Source organism: Tamandua tetradactyla, chromosome 2, assembly GCF_023851605.1.
Source record: "Tamandua tetradactyla isolate mTamTet1 chromosome 2, mTamTet1.pri, whole genome shotgun sequence".
NCBI classification, from domain to species: Eukaryota; Metazoa; Chordata; class Mammalia; order Pilosa; family Myrmecophagidae; genus Tamandua; species Tamandua tetradactyla.
Genome location: NC_135328.1, coordinates 53,306,250 through 53,332,475, shown reverse-complemented (window position 1 = coordinate 53,332,475; position 26,226 = coordinate 53,306,250). Strand labels below are relative to the sequence as shown.

The 26,226-nt window shown below is 54.1% G+C and overlaps 1 protein-coding gene across 1 annotated transcript in view; it reads right to left on the bottom strand.

The window, feature by feature from the left end:
* The window catches only part of HMCN2 (hemicentin 2), a 149,043-nt gene that overhangs the window by 3,713 nt on the left and 119,104 nt on the right, over nt 1-26,226 (bottom strand). The window contains exons 70-95 of the mRNA XM_077128152.1: nt 26,110-26,191; nt 25,883-26,019; nt 25,145-25,286; nt 24,917-25,061; nt 24,067-24,194; nt 22,275-22,431; nt 21,362-21,483; nt 20,436-20,600; nt 19,108-19,215; nt 18,680-18,814; nt 18,140-18,274; nt 16,888-17,078; nt 15,699-15,912; nt 14,581-14,715; nt 13,433-13,623; nt 11,853-11,934; nt 10,803-11,072; nt 7,938-8,087; nt 6,325-6,462; nt 6,107-6,228; nt 5,445-5,682; nt 4,145-4,207; nt 3,898-4,020; nt 2,234-2,368; nt 1,006-1,134; nt 164-484 (exon numbers count right to left, since the gene is read on the bottom strand). Coding sequence (XP_076984267.1) covers nt 164-484; nt 1,006-1,134; nt 2,234-2,368; nt 3,898-4,020; nt 4,145-4,207; nt 5,445-5,682; nt 6,107-6,228; nt 6,325-6,462; nt 7,938-8,087; nt 10,803-11,072; nt 11,853-11,934; nt 13,433-13,623; nt 14,581-14,715; nt 15,699-15,912; nt 16,888-17,078; nt 18,140-18,274; nt 18,680-18,814; nt 19,108-19,215; nt 20,436-20,600; nt 21,362-21,483; nt 22,275-22,431; nt 24,067-24,194; nt 24,917-25,061; nt 25,145-25,286; nt 25,883-26,019; nt 26,110-26,191 — 3,958 coding nt within the window. The remainder of the gene's footprint in view (nt 1-163; nt 485-1,005; nt 1,135-2,233; nt 2,369-3,897; nt 4,021-4,144; nt 4,208-5,444; nt 5,683-6,106; nt 6,229-6,324; nt 6,463-7,937; nt 8,088-10,802; nt 11,073-11,852; nt 11,935-13,432; nt 13,624-14,580; nt 14,716-15,698; nt 15,913-16,887; nt 17,079-18,139; nt 18,275-18,679; nt 18,815-19,107; nt 19,216-20,435; nt 20,601-21,361; nt 21,484-22,274; nt 22,432-24,066; nt 24,195-24,916; nt 25,062-25,144; nt 25,287-25,882; nt 26,020-26,109; nt 26,192-26,226) is intronic.

The following is a 26,226-nucleotide window of genomic DNA, read 5'->3' as shown; positions in this document are numbered from 1 at the left end:
AGGTGTTTCATGGAATATATCTTGGGGAAATGCCTGCACCTCCGCCCCCCTTACCCACAAGTCCTGGGTTTCTGAACACCACGGATGGTGCTTACACGCCCAGCCTAGGAGGCCAGGATCACAGTAGGGTACGTCCCTGCTGAGACGGTTGGGCAGGCCTTACCTGTGCAGACACCGTTCTGCCTAATGAAGCCAGGGGGGCACCAGGCCCGGCCCATGGTGCTCAGAGCCCTGGGGCCTGGCTGGAGGGAGACCCCCGCACGGTAGGAGCTGCCAGAGACGGGGCTGCGGGGCTGCGGCCAAGGTACAAAGGGGCCTCGGTGGCTGACGGTGGTCACATTTTTTCCACTCAGCTCCAGATAGGCACAGGCCTTGCCATCACGGAGTAGGGCCTGACCTGGTGGGCACAGGCAGCGGTAGCCACCCTGGAGATTGTGGCACTGGTAGCCGCAGATTTGGGGCTGCTGGAGGCACTCGTTGATATCTGGAAAGGGGCAGAGGGCAGGTGGGGATGCTGGGGGTGGTTCAAGGCTCGCCTAGCCTGCAACCACGTGATCACACCTCCCCAGAACCCAGCTGCCTCATATGCTCCACGCAGGCCTGCCTCCAGGCCTTCCCTCCCCTGGGCCATGCCAGCCCCTTTGCCAACTCCAGCCTCTACAGCTCAAAGAGGACCGTATCTTCCCCAGCTCCAACCATCATTCCGGACTCCAACTCACCCTCTGCCCCTCATCCCTTTAGCCTCATATTTAGGTCAATTCTACCTCCTAAAACTTTCTGAGATCTACCCATTTCTCCCTTCTCTCCTCCTCCTTCCCAGAGAAGGTGGCCTTCCAGGTCAGTGGTGAGGTTTCAGTGCCATAAAGCAGATAAAGTGGGGATCTAGACACATGGTGAGTGCACGTTTAGTGCTGACTGCTTTTTGGGAATCCGCAGAACTCAGTACCACTGTCATCACAAACACGCAGTGTCCATGAGCCAGCAAGGGAGTGAGCGTTCCCATACCTAGGCAGGGCAGGCCAGGGCCCTGACTCCGATACCCCCTGGGGCAGCTGCAGTGGTAACCGCCTGGGGTATTCTCACAGATCTGGTTGTGGTGACACTCGTCCAACTGCTCCAGACACTCGTCAACATCTGAGGAGGCAGGGGCTTGGTCAGGGGTGGGTTCTGTGCTCAAAGCTCTGCCCCAGGGGAACAAACCGTCCCCTCCACATCTGGGACTCATCCCCTGTTCCCTTCTCCATCCTAAGTGTCACGAGGCAGAATGCCAACTCTTGCAACCCCTCTCCCAATGGCACTGGGTTTGAAGATTAAGGGCTTTCCAAGCGTGGGTCTTAAAAGGTGGGCTTTAGAGGCAGATATTCCGGGCTCAGGCTGAGCTCTGCCATATTCTCTGTCTTACTCTACTCCTGAGGCAAGTAACTCACTTCGCTGAGCCTCAGTTTCCTCATGTGTAAAGAGGGAAAAAGACGGGACCTGGTCAGGGAGCACGGTGAAGAGAGAATCACACATCTAAAGGTCTTAGAGGCCTGACACATGGGGAGAGCTCAAAAGAATGGTGAGAAAGAAGGAAGCGTGGAAAGGAAAGTGTGTGTGTGGAGCGGAGGCAGGCAGCAGGCAGAAATGCCTTGTAAATAGGAAGGGAAATCCGAGGGTCCCTGAGGTTGAAGAGCTGCTGCTTCTAAATTCAGACTCCACCGTGCTCTCCCCACTCCACTGGGGGAGCCAAGAGAACTCAAATCAAGGAACTATGGAATGCTAGTGTGGGAAGGACATTAGAGGTCACCCCAACCAGGGTGACACCTGGGTTTTATCTCAAATGCCAATTGCAATTGATTAGTAGGGTGCTGGAAAATCTGTGTTGAGAAGGATTCAGAGGTTTTCTCTAGACTGGACCATGGTCCGTGAGAGGAGACGGGAAGAAGCAGATGTTTTGGTATTTGTAGTTCCTGACCGTGTCTCCCTTCCCTCTTCATTGAATAAATGAGAAACTAGAGGCCCAGAAAGGAACAGTCACTTGTCAAAAGTGCTCAAGTTGCCAGTAGCCCCAGCTGGGCTAGACCCCACACCTTCTGAGCCCCAGCCCAGGCTCTTTTTCCCAGGCCTCACTGCGCTCCCTCTGCCAAGAGAGGTTCAGATCTCCCCAAGGCCCAGGGTTCAGTGACCCATGGCCCCACTTCTGCTAAACCCTGGCAACTGAAGAGTTCCCTGGAGGACGGACAGGCCCCGTCACCTTCACAGTTGGTGCCGTCGGCAACCACCCGGAAGCCAGGCCTGCAGTGCGGCAGGCAGCGGTAGGACCCGAGCAGGTTCACACAGCGCTGTCCCTCCTGGCAGAGGTGGGCATCCCATGCACATTCGTCCACATCTGGGGGTGGGGATGGAGCAGATGACTGTGCGAACATGTTCTATGTTTTTTCAAACACTGTCAGCCATAGAATGGTTTATTTGAAATTTGCTGTTCAAATTTTCGAATACAATGTGTGGCAAAGGAACAACTTTAACACATGCCCTTGCTTCCCGCCTGCACTTTGGCGCAGCGTACCCACACAGGCCTTGCCCCCAGCCCCACAGGCCCCTGGCATGAAGGTCCCCACCCACTCTGTTAGTTCTCTCCATCCTTCCTCCCCCAACCTTGTCCTGCAAACACACAGACCACCTCAAGGGACCCAAAGGCCTGCAACTTGAGACAAAGTTACAGACAATTTCCACCTGAAAGTCCATGGAGATTTGATTCCAGGAGCCACTGCTAGGCCCCACAGGTGGAGAGGCAGGATTCAGATTTGGAATCAGCATTAGGATAGATACTCTCACGGTTAGATTTCTCATCCAGTGATTCATCAAAGGGTCAAATAGAGCAAGCTGAACAAATGGATGTCAGCTCACTTGCCAATACCAATCAATTGGAAGTGGCCGCTGAGTGTTGAGAAAGCTTCTGAGGCTGTGTCCCGCCTCAGCGAGTATAAATGCCAAGATCAACTGTCCATGTCTGCCATGGGTATGTGGGAGAAGAGCTTCGTGGTAGAAGAGCTTTGTGGCATGAGCACCCAGCTTCTTTCCTAGAGGACAGGCTGACAACTATTTGGGGTACCAGGTAAAGGACTGAAGCCTCATATTGGGATTTGGGAAAAATAATTCCTAAAGCTCTTCAGCACAGGCCAGGCACCATATTGCATGTCTTGCAAATTATCATCAAGAGGTGGGTTTATTCCCATTCTCATTTCACAGGTCAAGAAACTGAAATGCACCCCAGGTGAGGTGGGCGGTCAGTGTCAGAGCCAGGACTCAAACCCAGGTCTGTCTAATGCCAAAGTCTAGGGCTCTGGTTCCAGCGTGCTGTGCTGCTGTCACCCTCCCTGTGGCAGAGGAAATAAAGGACACTGAAAAAAACATCAAGGGAGCTAGAGGGAGAGAGTGCAAAGGTGGATGGAGGAGAAAAGGTGAGTGCTCCGGAAACACTGCTGTTGCATGGCTCGTAGCTGCCTCCTCAGCATTCCCAGGTAGAAGGGATCAGGAGTTCCAGTCCCTCATCCCTCTCTCCCTTCTCCCAGTCCCCCTCACTCTTCCTACTCTGTCCTGCAGCCCCACCCATTGCCCAGGACAGACCCCGTGGAGGTTCAAGTAAGAACCTCTTCCAAGGCGACCACTGCCTGTATGTCCCTGGGAAATTCCCCCAACCCTGAGCCGTTCCCACCTGTGGCCCTCACAACAGAAAAGGTGTTCCAGCGGGGACAGGATGTTGGGAATGCCACGCTGATGTTCCATGTCCTTAGGACTCGGCCGTTCCCTAAAGAATGTGCCCCTTGACCAAAGCCCTGGCCCCAGGGCCCTCCCTGTGCATGCCTTCTTGCTGGTCCAGCAGGTCCGAAGAGACCCTCTCCACTGGGGGTCACTCACCTCTGCAGTTCCTCTTGTCCCAGGCCAGGGTGAAGCCCGCTGGGCAGGAGCAGGAGAAGCGGCCAGGTGCATTGTGGCAGGAGTGGGAGCAGGGGCTTGGGCCCCCCGAGCACTCGTCCCTGTCTGAGGTGGGGAAGAGAGCGGGTGGTCTGTGCTCTAGGTACCCCCCTCCCACCCCAGGCAGCTTGGGCAGGACATTCCTGCCCGAGGAGTTGGGGGGGGGGAGTGAGGCGGGGAGGGTGCTCACCCACACAAAATGCTCCCTGGGCGTCCAGATCAAAGCCTTCTGGGCAGCCAGCTTCGTTCTCTTCTGCAAGGCAAAGCAGGAAGGCTCTAAAGCCCACAGAGGCCCCCGCGGACCGAGAGCAGCGTGGCCACAGCCCGGGCCCACGGCTCCCTCCTGCCTGCTTGGCCAGGGCAGCCACTGTCTGAGCCGAGTGTCCAGACTGTGGGTCAGCTCCTGTCCTGAGCCAGGCCGGGTACCCAGAGAGTCAGGGAGCCCATTCCTGGCCCAGGCCCGTTCAAGGTGTTGGCTGCGGGACATGCCGGGTTGCGTAAGTATGCCCTGGGGGAGCTTGTGGTGGGGCTGGGGTGATGAGTCAGGCAGATGGCAGAAATCATTAAAGAAAAAAAGTACAAAGCAGGCGGCCCACATGTGCAAGGCTGAGTTTATGAGGATTCAGAGGAGGTGGAGGTGGGTTCCTGGCTGTGAAGGGAGGGCTTGGAGAATGGGCGAATGATCAGGTCTGAAGAGGACGGCGAGAACAAAGGCATGAGGAGGTGGGGGGCGGAAGGGGGCAATATGTGCTCGGAGACAGGAAGGAGACCTGCATAATTACACAGGTAATTATGACAGCCAGTTTCTGAAGCTCTCACGGGTGCTGGGCTTGGGTTTAGAAACTGCAGCTCTGCTCCTATACCCTGCAAGGTGGGTGTTCCAGTGCCCATCAGGCAGATGAGCACACTGAGGCTCGGGGAGAGCTGGGGCTTGCACCCAAGGTCACACAGCATAGAAGTGGTACAGCTGCCATTTGGGCCAATGTCTGCTTGACCTTGAAGCTTGTGCTCTTAGCACTGTCCCTTGTTCAATGTAAAAAAAAATGTGGGCACCTCAAATATGATAACATATCTTCAGCATCCACTGGTTGAAAAACTAAAGCCTGTGTGTGTGGGTCTCCAGGCGTTCAGGTAATGGCTCGCGCCCCCTGGGTGGGACCGCTGGTGCAGGCACCCATGGGAGAAGAGGGTGGGGTGTGGCCTGAGTCATTCCCTGGGGCTTGGGAAAGCTCCCGGAGGGCTTGAGCAGGAGTGGCCTAAAAGGTGGTGTTCCTGACACCGGGTGCGTGGATGGATGAGTAGGAGTGGGGGGAGGTGGGAGGTGGGCGGACCAGGCAGTGAGCCATCTCTAGTACACGTGATCTCTAGTCCCATAGGCAGTACATGCAGGGTGGGGAATGTCACCTTGACTTTCAACCAGGTGTGTTCAGGGCCCCTCTCAGGCTTTTAGCCAGAGGAGAAGGGGGTGGGGACAAAGGATGGGGCCTCACCAGCCTGCAGGGCTGTGGTCAGCTCGAAGTGCAGGGCCTCGGCCACGGGATCAAAGGCTGAGCTGACAGCTGAGGCTTGCAGGTGCTGCACTAGCCGGGGCTGGGGGCCCCGGGCCACGTCGTACTGGATGCTGTGGTTGCAGCGCAGGAATGTGGGGAGGCCACGGTGCTGGAAGTGCTGCGTGGAGCCCACAAACAGCCGGCCCGGCCCTGTCTGCACATAGTGCTCTTGGAAGTCCTGGGGGAGGAGAAGGGGACAAATGCCTAGGATCTTAGTTCTAAAGCAGCCAGGGACCCTCAGGTCCCTACCCCAAAGCGTTGGGAGGTGCTGGGTAGGAGACCTGGGTGTACCTCTCATCTCTTTCTCCAACCTGCTGCGTTACCTTGAGCAAGTCACTTTCCTTCAGTGTCCTTCTTTATGGAAAGGGGACAGCATTCCATCCCTGGGCTCAGGGCATCTTCCCACTCCAAGGTGGGCCCCATTACAAGCTATTAATCCTCCCCCAAGTTCAAGGCCAGGACATGACCCAGCCCCTGTTCGGGTGTCAGGAAGGAAAGCAAGCCCAGCTGCTGGAGGAATTCTCTCTCAGCCACCCCATATGCACACCCCCAGGGTTGCCCCCCCCACACCCAGGGGTATGGAGTAGGCTCAACCCCCCCACCTGCATCTGGAGATCGGATTCAGCCAGGCTCTTGGGGATGATGCCCTTGACCACCATGTCGAGGACCAGGAGGCCGTTGGGATCCAGGCCCCGAGCCACCTGGGTCATCGTGAGCAGCTCTCCTGCAATCCCCACCCAGCCCAGAGTAACTACGGGGCACAGGCCCTTGGCTGGTGCCTTAGCCCCACCGGCCCCACCTAAGTGAAGATGCTGCTCACCTGTAGCAAACTCCACATGCGACATCTGCCGGAAGCTGCCACCCGTCAGGGAGTGGCCATTCAGGGCCTCCCCGCTTTCCCCGGACAGGGCCCAGTAGACGGGGGCAATGGTGACCACGAGCACACGCATCAGCGGCCCTGGGCAGGGCGGGGCAGTGAGGCCAGGTTAGGCCCTGAGCCTGAGGGGCACTCTCCTGCTCAAGAGCCCTCCATGGCTCCCCACTGCCCCCAAGAAAGCATCAACCCTTCCCTCCCTGCTCAGTCTCAGTCTGGGGACCCAACACTTGGCTATTTAATCTGTGATCTGGAAAATGGCAAAGGCAAATATCCATTTCATGGGGTTGTTTTGAAAATTAATACGAAGAAATGCATATGGATAGCAGATGTTCAACTCAATTTGACAAAGACTGTGTCACCACCGAGCCTGGGACTCCAGAAGACCCTGAATCTATGTTTGCTGAACTGAATGGAAAAATGTAAAGTTGTCTGACTTGTTGATTCTTCTTCCGGCAGAGCGCAGGAGAGGATGGACCATTCCACACCATGAACTTTGAAAAAAGGGCCAAAAGATTGCCCTGGGGGTGAGGAAGGGAAACACCGTGCTCGCTGGGGGGTCCGGTGCCGTCCAGCTCCTCACCTTAGCTCTTGTCGGTGCTGGGAGGACGGGCGTTAAGAGCAGTTGGCTGTCCCCGGGCAGGGGGGTGGGGAGCAGAGCCTTCCGGGCCACCTCTCTGTGCCTCTGTTTCCACCCAGCAGAGCCTGCCCCACCTGGCTCTGGGTGAGACGCTTCTCTGCATTCCTGCTCTGCCAACTGGAAGAACCAGTCACGTCTGGAAGGCGTCTTGCTTCATTCACCCTCTGCTGCCAGCCGGCCCTGAGTGACCCCTGGCCAAAGTTCCTGGCCCCGCAGTGTTCACACAGGTTCATGGTTAAGACCAGCTTCAGAGGACTTGCTTTTAGCAAAGACCCTGCCAGCATGGCCCTCTACCCTGCTCGCGACTCCCACGAGGAGCCCCGGAGTCCCCTAAGGTCCAGTAAGTCGAGGTTTGCAATAACGTCCCAGGAAGATGCTGAAATGGTGACCATCTCTCCAGCCCATCCCATTTGTTTAAGACACAATATTTCATGGGTCTGTCTCAAAGTGGACATTTCTTAATTTTACTGATTTTGTTCTCCACATGCTTCCCCCACCCCCATCCCCCATTTCTGTACTCTTCATACAGAAATAAGCTCATAATCCCTTAATCATTACTGGTGATCCTTTGCTTTCCTTTGCCTTTAACAGTGGCAAGAAAATCACACAGCACTCAGCGGCTTCAAAACCCATTACCTGACTTCCTGCATCCACATAACCCAGATTCTTTCATACTTTCTCTCAATCAGATTTCAAGTCCTGCCATTATGCTTTGTTGGGAGGGTTGCAGGGTAGGGAGGCAGCTGCCTGCCCCTAAACCCACTCCATCTTGGACTCAGCTTCCACTAGAGGCTGTGATGCCTGTGCTTTCCCTTGGAAATCAGCCCTGGGCAAACCTGGGAGCACAGAATTCGCTTCCTCCTGGGTTCCAGTGAGGGTAATGGGCCCAGATGCGAGTCAAGGTCTGGCCCCCACTTACCCACATTTGCAGGGATGTGGCTGAGGCTACTCCGGATCTTGGCGGTCCCAGAATGCAACTCTTGTTGCAAGGTGGCGTTGAGTGAGGCCACGCCAAATTCCTGGCCATTGATTACCCCAATCATACTGCCCCGGCTCCCCCGGGGCTCCCCTGTGAGGAAGGAAGAGAGGGACAGGAGTGCTGATTATCTGCTTGTTCCCTCATCATAAGCAGGTACTGATGTTATTTCCCTTTCATGAAGAAGTAAACTGAGGCTCAGGGAGGTGAAGTAACTCATCCAAGGGCACATGGCCAATGGGCAAGGGACTCAAAACCAGGGGATCCCAGCTCCTGGAGAAGGGTGCTGTTGGGAGGAGCTCTGCACTGGAGTGTGGGCGCCAGCCTCTAAATCCGACTCTGCTCTCACTTTCTTGAAACCTGGGCAAGTCATATCCCCAACTCAGACCTTAGTTTCTTACCTATAAAATTAGAAGGTGGAAACACAGGCACACGGAAACCTGTTGGGTTCTAAAATGCCAAGAGTCCATGAAGGTCCTAGTGGACCTGCTGGAGGAGCCAGTGAGGCCGCCTGATCTTCTTCCATTCCATCAGGGGCCCTGGCTCCAGCTGCCCTACAGCTGGCCTGGCTGGAGTAGACTGAATTTTTGAGCGCACCAGGCAGTCTGAAAACAGATGTTTTTTCAGTGCTAATCAAATGGATGGCACAGGCACAGGGGGTGCTTCCTCTGCTAATAGACCAGCTGTCTCGTTCAGGCTGATGGCATTCCAGGGCGCAAGAGACAGAAGCTAGCCTGCCTCACCACTCACCAGCTCTTGGGGGAAATTAACAACAAATTGCCCATGATCTGTCGAAAAAATAACATAAAGCATTCAACCGCCAGGATCCCAAATGGGTAAATCAAGGGGCTGGTTAAGTTTGAATTCCAGGAAGCAGTACCATTTCCTGCAGCCAAGAGCTGGGGTTTGATGAGATTTGATACCATCTGGGATAGCTCACGTCAACATCTGCTGCTCTGGGGTTTATAAGACGGACAGGAAGAAGAGAGAACCCACCCCTGGCCTTCTAATAAAGAGATTTAATAAAGGGAAGAGAAGGAGTCAGGGGAGGAGGGGGAACTTCCAATAAGAAGGCAGCGGCATGACCTGGGGCAGCTTTTGAAAGGTCCAGGAAATTGGAGCCCAGGAATGACAAAACACTGTCAACTTTCCCCAGTATGGGGTGGCTCATTAGCCTCTTGTCTCCTACCCATGTGAATACTCCCTCCCACAGCCCCTAGGCTGACAGGAAAGGAGGGATGAAACATCAGGGAGGGATGACAAATTTATAGTTAGGAGGTCTCAAAAACTTTGAAACCCTTTACTTAGCAATGCCCCTTGCAGGAATTTATCCTATAGAAATAAATATTCAGGCCAGCACACAAAGATGGGCATCCTCTGTGTGGTTTGTGGAGGGGAAACCGGAAAAATAAACTATGTGGTTTAGCCCACAAAGTTGACAACAGTTGAGTTCAAAAATGCTCATGAAATGATGTGAAACCACTAAAGAAAACATGGACCTAGGTTTGTTGTCATGGAATATTGTCTGAGATCCAGTAAGTAAAATTGTCAGGTTATAAAGACAATCTGCAAATTTTATCTCATATGCAAAAAACAAAACAGTCTATTAGAGAAAAATGTACGGAAGGATATACCCCAAATAGTTGTTTAAGCTATTTGTATCACTGAATTATGGGAGATAATTGATAATTACTTTTTTCCACAGATTTCTATATTTCCTGACCTGTCCACAATTAGCATATTTGAGGAAAAAATAGTTGGTTTCATTAAGGAAATAAGGAGAGCATGTGCAGAGCTCTAGAGTTTGGGTGAGGGTCTTCTTAACAGGAGATGATAAGAATTGAGGTCAGGCTCTAAAACAAAGAGAGGGCCTGCTCAGCCTGAAGCTGCCCACGTTACAGCATCTGCAGCTGAGGGGCCAAAACCCACTGGCTTTTGAGAGCTGTGTTTATTGGTGCCCCACTCCTGCCTATAGGCGATGATGAGAGCAGGGGCCAGAAAGGGTCCCACAGTTGGCTGGCAGTGGGTTTCAAGTGGATTCGCAAGTGGCAGATGTCAAATGCCAATTCCAGTTAGTTGAGAGGTGCTGCCTGGAGAAGGGTTCTATGGAGAAAATTGTCAACATTGCATGCAGTGATAGATTAGTGATGTCTGCCACAGGCAGGGTGGAAGACAGGAAGTCACAAACATGGAGTATTTACTATTGAGAAATAGACAATTCAGAAATACTCTGTGATTTTCTTTTATGCAGGTCCGAATTATTTTACTGTGGATTCTCAGGATAGTCCTTTTCTCTATTTTACAATTTGGTCTGAACCAAGGGAAAAAGGAGCTGATTGCAGAGTCCTGAGATGGTAGGGGTTAGTAACACCAGCAAACAACATCCTTTACTAACCACCTACCATGGTCAGGAAGTGTGTGGCACTAGTAGTGAGCAGTAATTCGCCCCAGCATCCCCTGAGGTGGGCACCACTGATGTCCCTGGTTTACCTGCCTATCTCTCAGAGTTGCAGAATGTCCAAAGAGAAGACACGCCTGCGCCAAGTAAGCTGGAGTAATCAGGGTTCCCTGCCTAAACAAGCAGCATCTCTGAGACTCGGCTTGCCCAGCTGTAAATGGGCAGAAGAGACAAGATGGTCTATAAGCCCTCCCAGCTGGTCCATTCCAAGTTTGTGACTCTAGGCAAAGAAAAGGATTGGGGAACTGGCAGGGCAGTAGGCCAGGTCCCCTACGAGCAACACACACAGCTCCATCGAGCAGCACGTTCTGTCTCTGTCCACAAAAGTTGTGGGGAGGGTTGCCCCGTACCTCTCACGGCCAAAAATGCCCGGGCTGTGGCAGAGCCCAAGAGATTGTGAGCGACGCACTCGTACACGCCCGCGTCCCCAGCCTCCACGCTCTCCAGCCACAGGCTCCCGTCCAGCAGGGTCCGGATCCGCCGGTTGACCCGCAATGGCTGCCCTGCCCACAGCCACTCCACTGTGGGCACTGGCTCCCCAGTGGCCTGGCACTGCAGGGCCACGTCATCCCCAGATCTCACGGTTGCATCCTGGGGCTCCACCTGGAATACTGGGGCACCTGTGGGCAGTCCGGGCAGCTTTTTAGGAATGTTTCATTATTTTTGTGCATTCAAGTGATGCTTACTCATTTAGGCAGATCAGAAAATGCAGAGAGACAGAAAGGAGAATTACTACCTGAGTATCATTCTTGGGTATTTCTTTCTAGACATTCTTTTTAACTCCACAATAGATAACTAACTTTCCATGCCATTAAATATTCATTTTTAGTGCCGACTTGGTATACCACTGTTTGAATCTACTGTGATTTACATAACCAAGCCCCTATTATTTTTTTTTATCAAGGTGCAGATTAAATGGGTGGGGTCACTTTACAAAAATTCATTGAGTTGCACACTTATGATGTGTGTTCTTCTCTATACGTGTATCAGTCTTCTACGAAAAGTTTTATAGAAAAATTCTTCTCTAGACTATTACACAGGGTGAATTTGAGGCCCCAAGACTGATTTGTAAACTGTTTGATTTCAGTGATAGTTTTGAATTTTGTACAACCGGTTCCCCCCAGGTCTGGCGGCTAGGTCCCTGGGTTCCATTAGCCCCAACCCCAAATCTCACCCCACATTTGCGAAACATTTCATAGGATTTCAACTGTGCATTCTGAATAAATATTTGTAAACGCATGCCAACACCTGGGCCCTGCCTCTCCCTCCCCTCCATTCTTATCAGAAAGCCTGGGCAGTGCTGGACATAGCCTTCAAGCTGTGCCCTGAGCCCCCATGGCACCCACCCCTGCCCTGCTGGGAAGAGCCTGGGGCCAGGGAAAGGGGAGGCCGAGACTCACTCTGCAGCACGAGGATGACCACCTTCTCCACGGCCCCCATCTCATTCTCTGCCAGGCATTGGTACCGTCCTGCATCGCCCATCTGCAGGAGGGCACAGGAGGCAGGAGGGTGGTGCTCAGAAGAGGAGGACGACGGGGAGGGGAGCAGCTCGGTGCAGCCGGGCATGGAAAGGGGCGATGAGACTGAGGTCTGTCTGCCCAGGAAAGAGCTCAGGGCACAAATCAGTCGGGCAGGCAGACACCTGCAATGTACCAGGAGGGCCTCCATAGGCCACTTGACAACAGAGCTTCAAAGAGCATCTAGACATGTTTCGTTCCCTAGAATCTGGAGGTGGTGGTGATTACGGATTTGTTGCCACATGCTGGAAAGGGCATGGTTATTGTGCATTTTGAAATATTATTGATCCACTGCATGTTATTGGGGATTCCTTGAAGAAAGTACTCCACGGCTGACTAAATTTGGGAAATACTGCATTGACAGCAATGCATGTCTGCACTGCAGGACTTGTCAGGGCTTTTATTGGGCCAGTGTTTCATGCTTCTTCCAGAGTAGAGTAGAAGCACTTCTCTACCTTGGATGACAAGGGAAACTCTGTTTATAGGATATCTATGAACATGTGTATATATTATGGAACTCAGAAAAGATAGCAGTTCAGACTTAGTTTTGGGTGGCAGCCTGAGGCCACTGTCCACACCAATAAGATGATATCCTGGTAGCTGCTCCCAGGGGATAGGCAGGTGGCAGCATGGCACACAGTTAAGAGTGGGATGGGACCAACTCTTAGCTCCACCATTTACCAACCTGAACCCATTATTAGGATACTACACCATGTCTTTGGAGTCTCAGTTTCCCCATTTCTAAAATGGGGAAATGACCACTAGGCTGGTGAGCACCAAATGAAATGACACTTGTGAAGGGCACAGGGCCTGGCCACAGTAAGTACTCAGGTAACAGTAGCTATCGTTGCTGTGGCGGCCATTGTTATCCTACTATTCTTCCAGTCCAGTCCGGAGACAAGCTCTCAAACAGCCTTCCGCATGGGCTCTGGGACCTGGGACCCAGAAGTGGAGGTGGGAGGGGGCTGCCTCTGTGTCCAAGAAGTAGGACTCAGGAGACCGGGGGTGGGGTCCTGCCTCCTTTGCTTACTGGTTGTGGGGCCCTGCACAAGCTGCTTTGCCTCTCTAAGCCTCAATGTCCTCATCTGTAAAATGGGAGGACTGCCTGCTTACCTGCCCCCCTGGGTTTGTCAATAATAGTAATATTTATTGGCCACTATCCATGGGCCAATCAAACTTAAATATCTGGTATGGGGCATCTCACCGATTTTCTCATCATAAACCCGAGGTAGAAACAATATTCCCCCAGTGAATGGGTGAAATAACTGAGGCACAGAACAGTTAAGTCATTGGCTAGAGGTCACACTAGTTAGTGGTGGGAGGATGCTGTGTGATGGACAGGAGAGTGCTTTGTAGACTGTAGAGTGCTGTGCCAACTTGAAGAAACTTCCGGTACAATCCGTCAGGAAAAGCCAAGGGTTGTCCCAGGTGGTCCTACCCCAAGGCCCCAGACCCGACCTTACCTCAGTCCTGTGGATGGTCAGCGAGCCATTCTGCAGCAGTTGCCGAAGATGGCTGCCCCACAGTGGAAGGCCATCTTTGATCCAGCGAATGTCAGGCAGTGGATCCCCATGAACCACACAGTCCAGCTGGACACTGCTCCCCACGGGCTTCACTAGGTAGGAGAAGGCCTCCCCTTGCAGAATGGGAGCCTCTGTATAGGGTGACATCAAAGGAGGAGTTTGGAAGAAGGTTCTCTTAAGGTTCACCCACCCGTAAACTCATCCCCAAAGGCCTGCTCAGCCCCTGTTCCCAGGGCCCTCCAGAGGCTTTGCCAGCAGTATGGCTGTGCATAGTCAATGCACCAAGGATGGCAAACAGCTTCCATGGCTTGGGAGAGACTAGCAGGGGCTGCCAGGAACACTGGACCTGGAGGGTGTCAAAGCTGAGGGGGAGTAGTGCTCTGATCGATTAGCAATGCCTGAACAGGCACAAGAAGGAGCACAGTGTTCCGTGTGTCATATACTCACTTGCTCTCTGATACATACTTTGTAAAACAAGAACTATATGATCATTAGGACACCTCAACTGCACCCAGCAACGCTAAGAGTCCCATGATCCTCCTTTCACGTGAATCCCAAAACCCTCATGGATGCCCTGTGCGGGTTTTCATCCTTCCCAGTTCCTGTGGCTGAATCCACCCAAACTTGGAGCTGTCTTCTTGGGCGGTGTCTCGCTCTCCACCAAGCCCCATCCATCCTGGAGTTGAGCAAACTCAGCTGCGGTGTCACTAAGGATCACCGTGCTGCTCCTGGGGGAGAAGGGCTCCCAGGAACAATCAGCAGGCTGCAAGCGTGGTGCATTTTTCTGCAAGGGTATGCTGTCCTCCCTGCCCTCCTCACCCCCACTGCCCAGCTGGGGGTCACGTTGCAGGCCAATCAGTCAGAGCCCCAATTCTGCCTGCCCTGATGCTTGGGCCCCACCGGGGGGATTCTGATTTAATTTGTCTGGGATGGAACCTGGGTCTCGGTATTTTGTAAAGTTCCCTGGGAGATTCTGAGGTGTAGTCAAGGCTGAAAAGCAGTAGTTAACAGGTAAGGAGGCTGGTTTCTTAAACAATCAGTAGAGGAGGTTCCACGGAGGACCTAGAGAGGAAGGACACATGGCCTACCCTTCACATGCACGAAGCTGACCGCCTGCACGCGGCCCACTCTGTTCTCGGCCCAGCAGACGTAGGTCCCGCTGTCCTCTCTGGTCACCGCCACCCGCTGCAGTGTGCTGCCGCCGTCCTGTTCTGACACCCCCTCTGTGGGGGGAAAAGAGATGCCCCAAGGGGACTCTGAGCCCAGAGCCAGGGACTTCCTGTCCTAAACGTTTCACTCAGGCCTGGATACCCAGCAGGTGCTTAATAAAGACACAGAAAACAGGTGTCCCTTCCCCCAGGGTGGACACCTAACCAAGTCAGACCCTTTCATGGGAGGCCCAGGTCACATGAGGGGATGTGGTTTAGGAACCTGTTTTCAGGTCCACCATGAATTTGCTCAGTGGTCGAGGGCAAGTCTTAGGGAACCTAGTACCACATGGTGTTGACAGGAGACACTGCCACAATTTATATACCGATTGATTCTACTAGTGGGTTTAAAAACAGGTTTCCCTTTGTTGTGGGTCAGAGGTCATCCCCCCCCCAATGGAAATGAGAACAAGTGCTACCACAGATGGGAAATTGACTCTGGGGGAGGCCCAGAGCCGGGCTGGTCACTCTCCCAAGGCCTTCCCCGGAAGCGGTGGGGCCAGTAAAGCTTCCACACAGGTTCCACAGCACCTGGGCTCCCATTTAGTAGGGACCAATTTAGGAATTCCTAATGTTGTATTCTAATAAAGAAAAATATTTCACAGTGGAGGGGCTTCAGTGATTCATCAATTCAGGAGACATTTATTGAGCAGCTACTATGTACCCTGCAGGTGCTGTGTCTTCCTAAACACAGGAAGCCCCACCTTCCCCCCACCCCGGGGAAAGGGCTTTGCCCTCACAGGGGAACCGCAGGACTCCCAGCTGTGAGGACTCGGGGGTGGATTCTTCAAAAGTGGCTTCTTGCGTGCCCTGATGTGTGGCTGGGACAAAGTGGCCATGCATGGGTTTGCCCTCCCCCCACCACAAGGCCAAATTTGTAGACCTGGAACCCAGAGGGCCCACAGATACCCTCTTCCTCTTTACCAGGTCAGGTCTCCCCACTGGCCCTACCCCCAGGATCGGGGTCCCCATCCTACCAGCCCCCAGCAGTCCCAGACCTGTGACCGGCCAGTCATTGACGGTCCAGCCAATGCGGGGGGTAGGGCTGCCCCGGGCAGCACAGCGAAGCCACAGCCTCTCCCCTGGGCGCAGGCTGCGGTCCCCGGGCAGGGTGGTGAACACGGGCAGGGCCAGGATGGTGAGGTGCACGCGGCGACGGGCGCGACCCACCGCATTCTCGGCGGTGCAGGTGTAGGTGCCGGCATCCTGGCTCTGGGGGCGGAGGGAGGGGTCAGCCTGGGAACTGGACCCTGGCACAGGTTGGAATGCCCCTCGGAGACCTCTCAGAGAAGAATTCAGCCCAGAGAGGTGAAGTGATTCACCCAAAGTCACACAGCTAGCCACGGGCTCAGCTTTACCGTTGCACCTCCCTGCAGCCTTCACACCACTCTGTGCCTTCATAGTCCAAGCCCTGACAGCATGAGTGTGACAGTTGCCATTTACTGAACACCTACTATGTGCCTAGGCCTGTGTGCAGAACTTGACCTGCATCAGCTCATTCCATGCCAGCATCACCTCTGAGGTGGGTCTTACTTTGGGTGTCTTTTTGTAGAGGGCCCAGTCGATGCTCAGAAAAGGAGAAGTTACATGGTGCCTTTGAACAGGGCCGGGGCACTCACCACTGTCCCATCGAGCTCCCTGAACCACCTCTAGGTGAGCCTTTCCCCTGAGCAGCCACCCACCCATCTGGGGAACTGCTCATTTTTGTAATTACAGAAACCAATGAGTGCTGACGGGGAGAGGGAGCTAGGGGTCCCACCCACACCTCAACTCAGCACCGTCCCTGGACCCCGGAGGGCACCCAACATCATCATTGCTGCAAACATGGCTTGAGAACAAGCAGGTGTACTTTGGGGACATAAAGATGCCATCCACTCCCCCACCCCCTGAACCTGGGCTCCCTCACACACACACCCCCCCCACCGCCCCAGGAACCTACCGGGAGGCCTGGGTTCAAATCTTGGTTCTGCCTCTTAGCAATGGCATGCCTTAGGAAAACTAGGTACCCTGGAGCTTCGATTTCCTCATTGGTGCATAGGGTGCTAATACCTATTTCCCAAGGTCCCTGGGATTAAAAGACTGCACGGAGCTCAGCGCTCAGCGCGAGGAACAGGGGGTGCTCAGCAGGTGTCGCTGATCCCGCAGTCACGACTGCTCCTCACCTGCACCTGGGACAGGGGTCCTCACCTCCGAGTTCTTCACCAGTAGCTCCCCAGAAGCCTGGACAGTAAACTTCCCCTCAGCTCCAGATACAGGCTGCCCATCTTTCTCCCAGGTGATGTCAGGGTTTGGGCTGCCCCTGGCTGTGCAGGGCAAGAGGGCGTGGGAGCCTTCGGGGGTGGACAGATCAGGGGAGCTGGTCTCAATCACAGGTGGGACTGCGGGGAGAGGAAGGTCCATTCAGGACTGGACTCCAGGCGGGAGGGGAGGGGCAAGCTGCTTTGCCCCAGTGCCCTTGGCATGGACCCTCAGCCCCTTCCTCCAGCCCCATCTGCTGCTCCCACCCACTCCTCTGGTCAAAGGCCATCCATCGCCTGGGATCTGGACAATTCTGGGACTCTCTCAAGTCACAGTGAAGCTGTGACAGGGTGACCCCACTGTGCACATGCCTGCATGCACACATATCCACTGTGCTTGCATGCACACATATACACAAGCGCACCATGGCTAAAAGCTTCAGGAGAGAGGCCCCTGAGTCAGGCCACTTGGGCACAGTCCCCTGGGGCAGCCTCAAGGACCAAAAGCAGCTCAGGCGTCGCAAAGCCTATGTATTTTGCTCTCTGGGAGGGGCTAGGTTGAGGTGGAGTGGGGGCTGCTGGCTGGTGACCGCTGCAGGGAAAAAGAACCATTTGTCATGGAGGCTCGGGGAGGAGGCGTGGAGCCAGGGGCCTCTCTGAGTGCACAGTCTAAGGCTAGGGGTGGCAGCGGAGTCCAACCCCGGCCACACATGACCAGCCTGCAGGGAAACCACCGGAGGTGCCTCACCAAATCAGGGCACTCAGATCACAGCATGGACTGGTCCATATTGAGTATGCTCAGAGTATGTGTTTTGCAAATTTGGGGCCAATGATGTCTCCTGTCTTTAGAGGTGATTGGTCAAATTAAGGAAACAGTTCTAATGGTGCATTTTGAGTCATAAAAGAGACAGGCATATCTATTGTTATTGGACGACTAGAATTGATGAGGGACAGCCAGACTTGGGTCCCAGGATGGCCCAGAGGAAACACACTGGGGATGGGAGTTTATTGTCAGAAGCCAGACCCTGGGGCAAGAGAAAAGAAGTTGTTTATCCCTTAGTTCCTCCTAGACCCGAAAGCAGTGCTGGGGTCCATGGGTGCTGGGTCATGCCCTGCTCAGCCCCAGAGCCAGGCAGCCCTAATCCCGCTCCAGTGAAGAGAGAAGCTCTCAGGGACCACCTCAGCCTCTCCTGCGGTCCCACCTTGCACCATCAGCCGCGTTTTCCCCATGGCGCTGCCTGCACTGTTATGGGCAATGCAAAAATAGTTCCCGGCATCCTTTTCACTGGCGTGGGAAATCCGCAGCTGTCCACTGGGTAGGACCTGGGTACTTGCTCCTGGGTGTTGTAGGAGAAAATAAGGGGCTGGTGGCTGGGGCATGGGGACCCAAAGGAGGGCAGGCTTGGGCAGTTGTCTGACCAGGCAACAGAAGTGACAGCTGTGGTCAAAGGGTGAGTGAGCAGGGCTGCCCCTCCCAGCCTCCCAATCAGCTACCCTGCTCAGACAGGATCACAGGCTCTAGGAGGTGAAAGCAGAAGGGAAGAGGGCAGGAGGATGAAGATGGGAATGGGGGTGGGGGGTGGGGGGTGGAGTGGGAGGGGCATGGTGCAGCATGCATCTGGGCAGGGCAGGGGCTTTCTGGAAGCTTCTAGACAGGTCTGCAGAGTCTTAGAGCTGGAGGGATGATCCCCAGACCCATCCCATTCTTTTCCCTTTCCACACTGGCTGCCGGGGAGACCCACCTGCAGGGATGCTGAGCCCTTCCTTCTGCCAGGTGATAGTTGGCCGGGGGATGCCTGAGGCCTCACAAGGCAGCACCACCTCCTCAAATGCCAGCACCTGAACTATGCTGGGCAGCGGCTTCACCACGGGGGAGGCTGCAAAAGAACAGGGGTGCAGAGGTCCCTGCAGATGCCTTTAACCAGGTGGGCTCTGAGCATTAGAGAGAGATGATTCTAAGGGTTTCTGGAAACCTCAACAAGGAAGACTCAGGTGAGTTGATTCTTTTCTCCCAAGGAATCCCACTGGGGAGTCTGATCAGAGACAAGTGCAGGCATCTGGGACCTGGGACCCTCACCTCCACCCCGAGCCCCCAGCTCTTTCTTCCTCTAGTTCGCCATCCACTCCCCTGCCCTAAGGGCCACAGGCTATCTGATCCGGGGACCCTTACCTTGCACGGTGAGGATCACGTGCTTGTGGGCCACACCAGCAGAGTTGCGGGCGGTGCAGGTGTAGCGGCCAGTGTGGATGGGGAGGGCCTGCCCAATCTCCAGGGCGCCTGTGGGTGGGAATGGGGCAGGGATGGGATGAGGAGGCCTGGAGTACATGTCGTCAGTGACGGTGCTGGCCAGGCTCTTACCCCTACCCTGGTGTCTCTGTTCCAGGCCACTCAACCTGTCTTCCTTGCCCAATTTGTAAAAACACAGGAAATCAGAGCGGTGCGTGAACTTGGGTTCTAGGCCTGTCTCTGCTCTCTGCCTGGAACATGACTGAAGGCAAGTTCCATTTCACATTCTGGGCCTCAGTTTCCCCACATGTACTGGGAAATCAGACAAGATGGTCTCTAGACCTTTCTGGCTGTGATGTTCCAGGATCTGCCACCGCCCTGCCTGGAATCCCTGGCCCATCCATATTTCCAAAAGTCCCCACCCTGCTGTCCTTACCATGCTCTGCTCAAAATTTGCCTCCTCCAGGAAGCCTCCTAGGATCATCGCCACCTCTTGCCCTCCCCTTAGCCTTGGGTGCTCAACAAACAGCATTTTAACCTTCCTGGATTGAAGGATAGCACCACAGCAGTTAAGTGAAGCAGTTTCTAAACTGAGCTCCATGGACCCCTGCAGGCTTGCTGGGGTAGGCTAGGGGAATGATTTCTGTAACTGGAACCATTGCTTGTTCACATTGGGTTTCCCCGTGGCTGCTTGTTGGAAGGAAGGAATCTACTCCCTCAGGGAAGGAAGGAATCCACTCCTTCAGAGAAGTCTGAAAACCACAGATCTAGCCAATGGTTCCCAAACTTTAAGGAATACGTTTAGTTTGGGAATCCCCATAAAGTTACCAACTTTTTATTTGACCATCAAGGACATTAAAAAAAATTACCATTTACCATCACCCTAGTTTAATAAAAGAAAGGAACTTTCCACATCAAAAAAATTACAGAGAACATAATTTCAGAACAGAGAATAATCCTTCAACTGATAAAACTAGGTTAATGAAAAATCTGTAGTTACAATTTTTCTCATTCTGATATGAAACAGCACAAATTTGCCAACTAACATCAGGGAACCACTAGTGGATCTCAAAACTCTAGTGCATGGAGAGAGATGCTGAGGCCCAGAGAGGGCAAGGGGGTTTCCCCAGGTCACACAGCAAGTGAATGGCAGGGCCAGGGCAGAACTTTCTATCTTATCGTAAGATATGGCTGCAAGTGACTCCTTTCACCTTCTCCCCCAGCTCTCCTAGTCTCCCTATGGCAACTCTATGTAGCTCACCCTTACTTACCCGAAGGTGAGACACGATAGCCACTCCCCCGCATCCCCAGCTGGGTGCCTGCCTTGCTCCAGGACACGACTGGAGCCGGCTCGCCAGTGCTGTGGCATGTGAGGACCACGGGCGCCATCTTGGTCACAGTGACGTCTGCCTGGTCATCGGCTATGGTGGGAGGCACTGAAAGGCAAGGGAAGGCCCGTGACCCTGCTGAGGTGTCCTGGGGCACACCAGCCACATGGGCTAAGACAGCAGGTGGACCTTTAGCAGTGAAGGGCCAGGGAGGGAGACGCAAGGCAAATGTGACTCACATTTGCTCACTCAGCAAACATTTTTGCTACCTGTGAAGGAGAGTCATAAATAGCTTTCTGTGGAGACACTGGCTAGGCCACTTCATAGACAGTGAGTGTGTCACAGCAGAGGGGTTCTTTGTGGGAGCAATCCAGCTTGGAATGGAGGTCAAAGAAGACCAGCAAGGAAAGTAGCATTTAACCTGAGATCTAAAGGAAGAGCAGGTACCACCTGGGTGAAGGGAAGAGTGTTCCTGGCAGAGGGAACAGCATGTGTGAAGGACCCAAGGTGAGCAGCATGGCTGGATCCCAAGGGAAGGGGCCCAGGTTGGGGCCTGACCATGTAGGGCCTTATAGGTCAAGGTGAAACTGTGGATTTGATCCTGAAGGCAGTGTCATAGAGGGAGGGAGTTTAACCGGGGTGATGACAAGGTGAGATTCTGGGTGTAGAGAGTTCTGGATTGGGGAGCAGCCTCTCTTGCAAGCTCCTGGGTTGAAGCTGGCATTATGTCAGTGTGGGTGAGGTGGAGTCCGAGAGGGCCTCCTGGAGGAGGTGAGTTGTGAAATTCAGGCACGCCGAGGAAAGCAGTGCAGTTTCCTGCAAGTAAAGAGAACACGAGAGGGAAGGCGCTGCCCCCGCTCCCCACTCACCGTGAACAGTCACCCAGTAGAGTCTGCGGACCTCGCCCACCTCATTGTTCACCACACACTCGAATTGGGCTGAATCCTGAGGGCTGGGGTCTGTAAGGAGCAGGGCGTTGGAAGGCAGGAGCCTGGAACAGACAGACAGACAGACAGTTGGCTGCTAAATAACTGTCCGGGCTGACTTGAGATGACTCAGCCTTAGCCTCTCTACCAGGCCATCTGGATATGCGATCTCACAACCACACCCTCACTCCCACCCCTGCCTCTGACCCTTCACCCTGATTCTAGAAATTCCTAACCCCAAAGGTCAATAATGGCTCATTCTGGCTGGATTTGCAGATAATTTTTATTTTCATCCCTGTGTTTCTCTAAACCTTGTACAATAATAACTACATTCAAATCCCTAATCAGAACAGCTCAAGTGTACTGAACACCTTCCCTGGGTGTAAAGCTCCTTGGGATCCAGCTCCTAAGACAAGAAATAGTTGGTGAATTAACTCCTGTAATGCACCAATGATCATTTAATGAGCATCTAAATTAGAGAAATGGGGAGACAGAGGCTCCAGGTGAAGTCACGGGTCCAGGCTCACCCAGCACCAACTCAGGCCTCCACATACTGTCTTTTAAACAAACAATGACTTTAATTGTTGTGAAGGTCACACAGTGTTCTGCTTGCTTGTATGTCCCGAATGCCCCCACCCCAGTGCCTGTTAGCCGCATCTGCCTGAATGTAAAGGCCCCACCCCGGCGCCAAGGTTGGAGACACAAGTTCTGGTCCTGGTTTTGGTGAGACCTCGCGCATGTCCCTGTCCCAATTTCCAACCGACCCATCTCCTTCCCGGTGAAGTGCATGCAGCCTTGCCCACGCCACCCCCACCCCGTGCGTCTCCTGGAGTTGTGGGAAGGACAGGCGGATTACCGGTAGGTGCCTTGCTGCAGGCGGAAGTCCAGCTTCTGTCCGTCCTTCCACCAGGCCACGAGGGGCCTGGGGGAGCCACTGGCTTCACAAGGCAGTGAGACCCGGGTGTGGGCGGTCACGGTCAGGTTGGAGGGGCTGGGGGCGATGGCTGGAGGTTCTGGGGAGAGGGCAGTCATCAGGAGACAGGGCACAGGAGGGGGGAGCCAGGGGCTCTCTGAGGCTATGCCCAGAGGCAGGTGACAATGCCACCATCCTCAGCCCATCCCAGGGAAGTGAGAGGAGAGGGGGCAGGAGAGATTTCCCAAGGAAAGGCTTCCCACATGTTCCCAAAGCTGGGGCATTTGGGCACCTTCCTCATCTCCGAGGCTGACGTGCCCCAAACCACCTCTCCTTGAACAAGACCACCAGGGCCCAGATGGCACCAACCCCGCCCGAGGCCAGGCCCCACCACGGCAGCCTCAAAGAAGGCATCCCTCGGAAGGGAAGAGAAGAGTAGAGCCTCTAAGGACAGAGATTTTTAATCTGATTCTTTCAAAGTTTCCTTTTTTCTGCATGCTTTCTCACACTCTTAATATAATAGAACAGTAGTAAGCATATGTAATTATATGCATTAAAAACAGGCATGCAGTGAGAGATGACTCCCAGCGATGAGCCTGGCCCTGGCACCATGGGATCAACAATGCCATCTTGATCAAAAGTGGGAAAAGAAGTGGAACAAATAAGGTATCAGTGGCTGAGAGAGTTCAGATAGAGTTGAGAGGCTACGCTGGAGGTCACTCCATGCAAGCTTCATTTGACATCGCTCCCACTATAACCTGCCAAACCTCAACCAAAACCATTCCTGCTAATACTGAAGAACACCTAGGGCATTATGTAAGATTCTACAAAGGTTCCATGCACTAGGGGAACTTTCCAGAAACCTACAACCTCCAGATGAGTCCTTGGACTAGCTAAGTCTTGAAATGCAGAGGGACCAGCCTCTCCAGAATATCACCTAGTTCCGTCCCCCTACCCCATATTATCGACAGCCCCTTCCAACATGAAAAAGTTAGAATGGGCATAGCCCAAATACCCCCAAAGAATGGGAGAAAGATTAAAGGTGATGGTGGAGTTATACAGAGACAGTAGAGTTTAAGAAATGAGTGTGATTGCTGAATCATTATAGAGATATTTCTTTTAGTTGCCAGTCAGTATCTTAGAACAACTAGAAGTAAAAACCTTTACTTAAAAAAATTTATTGCTTTTTTGCATATATGTTATTTTTCACACACACACACACAAATAGGCATGCAAACTTTCAGTACGCATATGCAAAACTTTTTTTTTGCATGGGCAGGCACTGGGAATTGAACTCGGGTCTCTGGCATGGCAGGTGAGAACTCTGCCATTGAGCCACCATCACACTGCCCCAAAACTTTTTGGTAATGGACTTAAGACAAAAACTATTTGGAGGCTACGGCTCTTTTTATTTATTTATTTTTTACTTGTATGGTCAGTTTATTCGAGCACCATAATTACATGGAATCTTGCATGGGGAATAGGATCTAGTTGGTTTGTATAGGTTAGTGTGGTAACCGATACATCCCAGAGTAATTTGGGCAGAGAATAAAAAAGTATTTGCAAAATACTTTGCAAGTCCGCCTGGGGAACTGGGGAGAAAGGAGGAAATATTAAACTTCCCCATCTGGGAGACCACTGCTCTCGACCTCTGCGGTGGCCTGAGGAACCAGGCAGGACCCAGCCCAAAATGGGGACTGGATGCCAAGAGCAGGGAACTTCCTCGTCTACCTACCAAAGACCCGGAGGTCACGGCCTTGCCGATCGGAGCCAGCGGAGCTGGACGCCAGGCAAAGGTAGTGGCCGGTGTCCTGGGCCAGGACTGGCTGGATCCGCAGGGAACCCTCGGGCAGCACCTCCAACCTGGGATGGAGGGAGGGGTTGCAATGGAGACTGGCAGGCCCAGCTGGGCACTGCTAGGGGCCGGACCCCTGGTGGTGCTTCCAGCAGGACCCTCCCCTGTCCATCCAAGAGGCCAAGGTCAGGGGATCACAGCCAGGGGGCAGCTCCCCACACCCCAACTCAGCCTCAGCAGGGGCAAGAGAGGGGCCACTAAAGGCTTTCCATGCCCACACCTAGGCCCGGCCTCTCCCAGACAGTAAGCAGAGAGAGGCATTCCCGCCCTTTGGGAGAATGGCCCTTAGGTGTGAGAACTTCCACTTCCCAAGGACCATGACCACAGCCAGTCCTGTCCTGAGTAATCCCGTCCCCAGCCACAGTTGATTGGATGGGGGATTTCAGGCTGGGCCAATGGAATTCTCCACCCTGGGAATTGGAAATTAGGATTCGTGGAGAACTTGAGGAACTGTAAATGAAGGGACTGTGGGGGACCATCTGTGCCCTGTGCACACAGAGAGGAAACTGTTCTGGGAGAGAGGTATGGAGCCGAAGCACACACACAAGCAGAGAGCACCTAGGCTCTCGACACCCTTAATGGGTGCGCCTGTGTGTCCTGCTCTGAGAGGCACCACACTCCCCATATAAATTCTCTTTCCTGCTCCAGCCTGCCCAGGTGGGTTTCTGTTGACAACCTGCAGGGTGGTCGCTGAAACCCTTCCCTATTCCCTGCCCCTTCCAGCTCCCACCTGGAGCTCCCAGGATCCAGGGGGACCCCATCCTTCTGCCAGCTGACGCGGGGCTGGGGGACACCGTCGGCCTGGCAGGGCAGCAGGACTGTGTGGTTCACTGAAGCATTCACCGCGGGTGGCCCTGGCTGGATGGTGGGCGCTGCTGGAGTAGGAGCACAGAGAGAGCAGGTGCTGGGAGCCTGAGGCTCTAAGGGGGGGGGGGGGCGGGCAGGTGCGCGCACTCACTGTGGATCGCCACGCGGAAGGCCATGCTGGTGCTGCCTGCTGCACTGCGGGCCGTGCAGCTGTAGTTGCCGCCGTCAGCTGTGCTCAGGGCCTGCAGCTGGAGGAACCTGCCCTGCTCAGGGAACTGTGTGTGGGCATCTGCCTGTAGACCCGCACAGGGGCAGAGAGACCCTCATCAGTGCTGGGCCACACCCCAGCCTGCCCCTCCATCATTGATGGACAGTGGGGATCAAAGACCAGGTGAGGCCAAGCAGTGGCCTCCACTCCATTCTGAGCTGTCCTGCAGCCCCTGACTCAGTGCCTGTCCAAGGACCCTCTGAAGACATGGGCTGCACTAGGAGGGAGGGAGTGCCCTGTCCCTGGACCTCTGTCTGTCTGAGATGTTGCAGAGTGGACTCATGCTCTGATCAGGGGCTGGAGCCCCCGCCACAGGACCTGCAGTCCTTCAGTCCACAGCAGCAAATGACCCCATTGGAGGGACGAGTGCAGAGATCCAAGGTTACCCAGCCACTAAGTGTAGCTGGAAGGTATAATGGGAAGTAGCCTTGGGTGCAAATCTCAGCTTTGCCTCAGTGTCCCATCCACAAAATGGGATGACGATAATACTGGAGGTAGTGAGGGTACGGATCAGAGAGCAGGCGTGCAAAGTGGGCACCTGCATGTGGGATCCAGCCCATCAGGCCCTGGGGCTGAGAGGGAGGGAGGGCAGGGCCCCTGGATCCCCAGCGTGGCACCCACCTGCAGCAGGACGCCGTCTCGGTGCCACTCAATCTCAAGCCTTGGCTCTGCTTCCACTGAGCACTCCAGGACCAGCTGCCCAGGGGCCAGGCCAACCACGGAGCGGGGGCCTAGGGGCCCAACAATGTTTGGGGGGGCTGGGAGGGAACAGAGAGGACATGAGAGATGGGCCAGCTCCTGCAGGCCCCACCCCTTCCCACCTCTGCCTCTACCCTGGCACCCCCTACCTTGAACCCTGACCCGGAAGCTCTTCTCAACTTTGCCAGCAGGGCTCTTGGCCAGGCAGGTGTACAGCCCAGCATCACCCACCTGAGGATGGAGTGGAGTGAGCACCTACCTCTGGC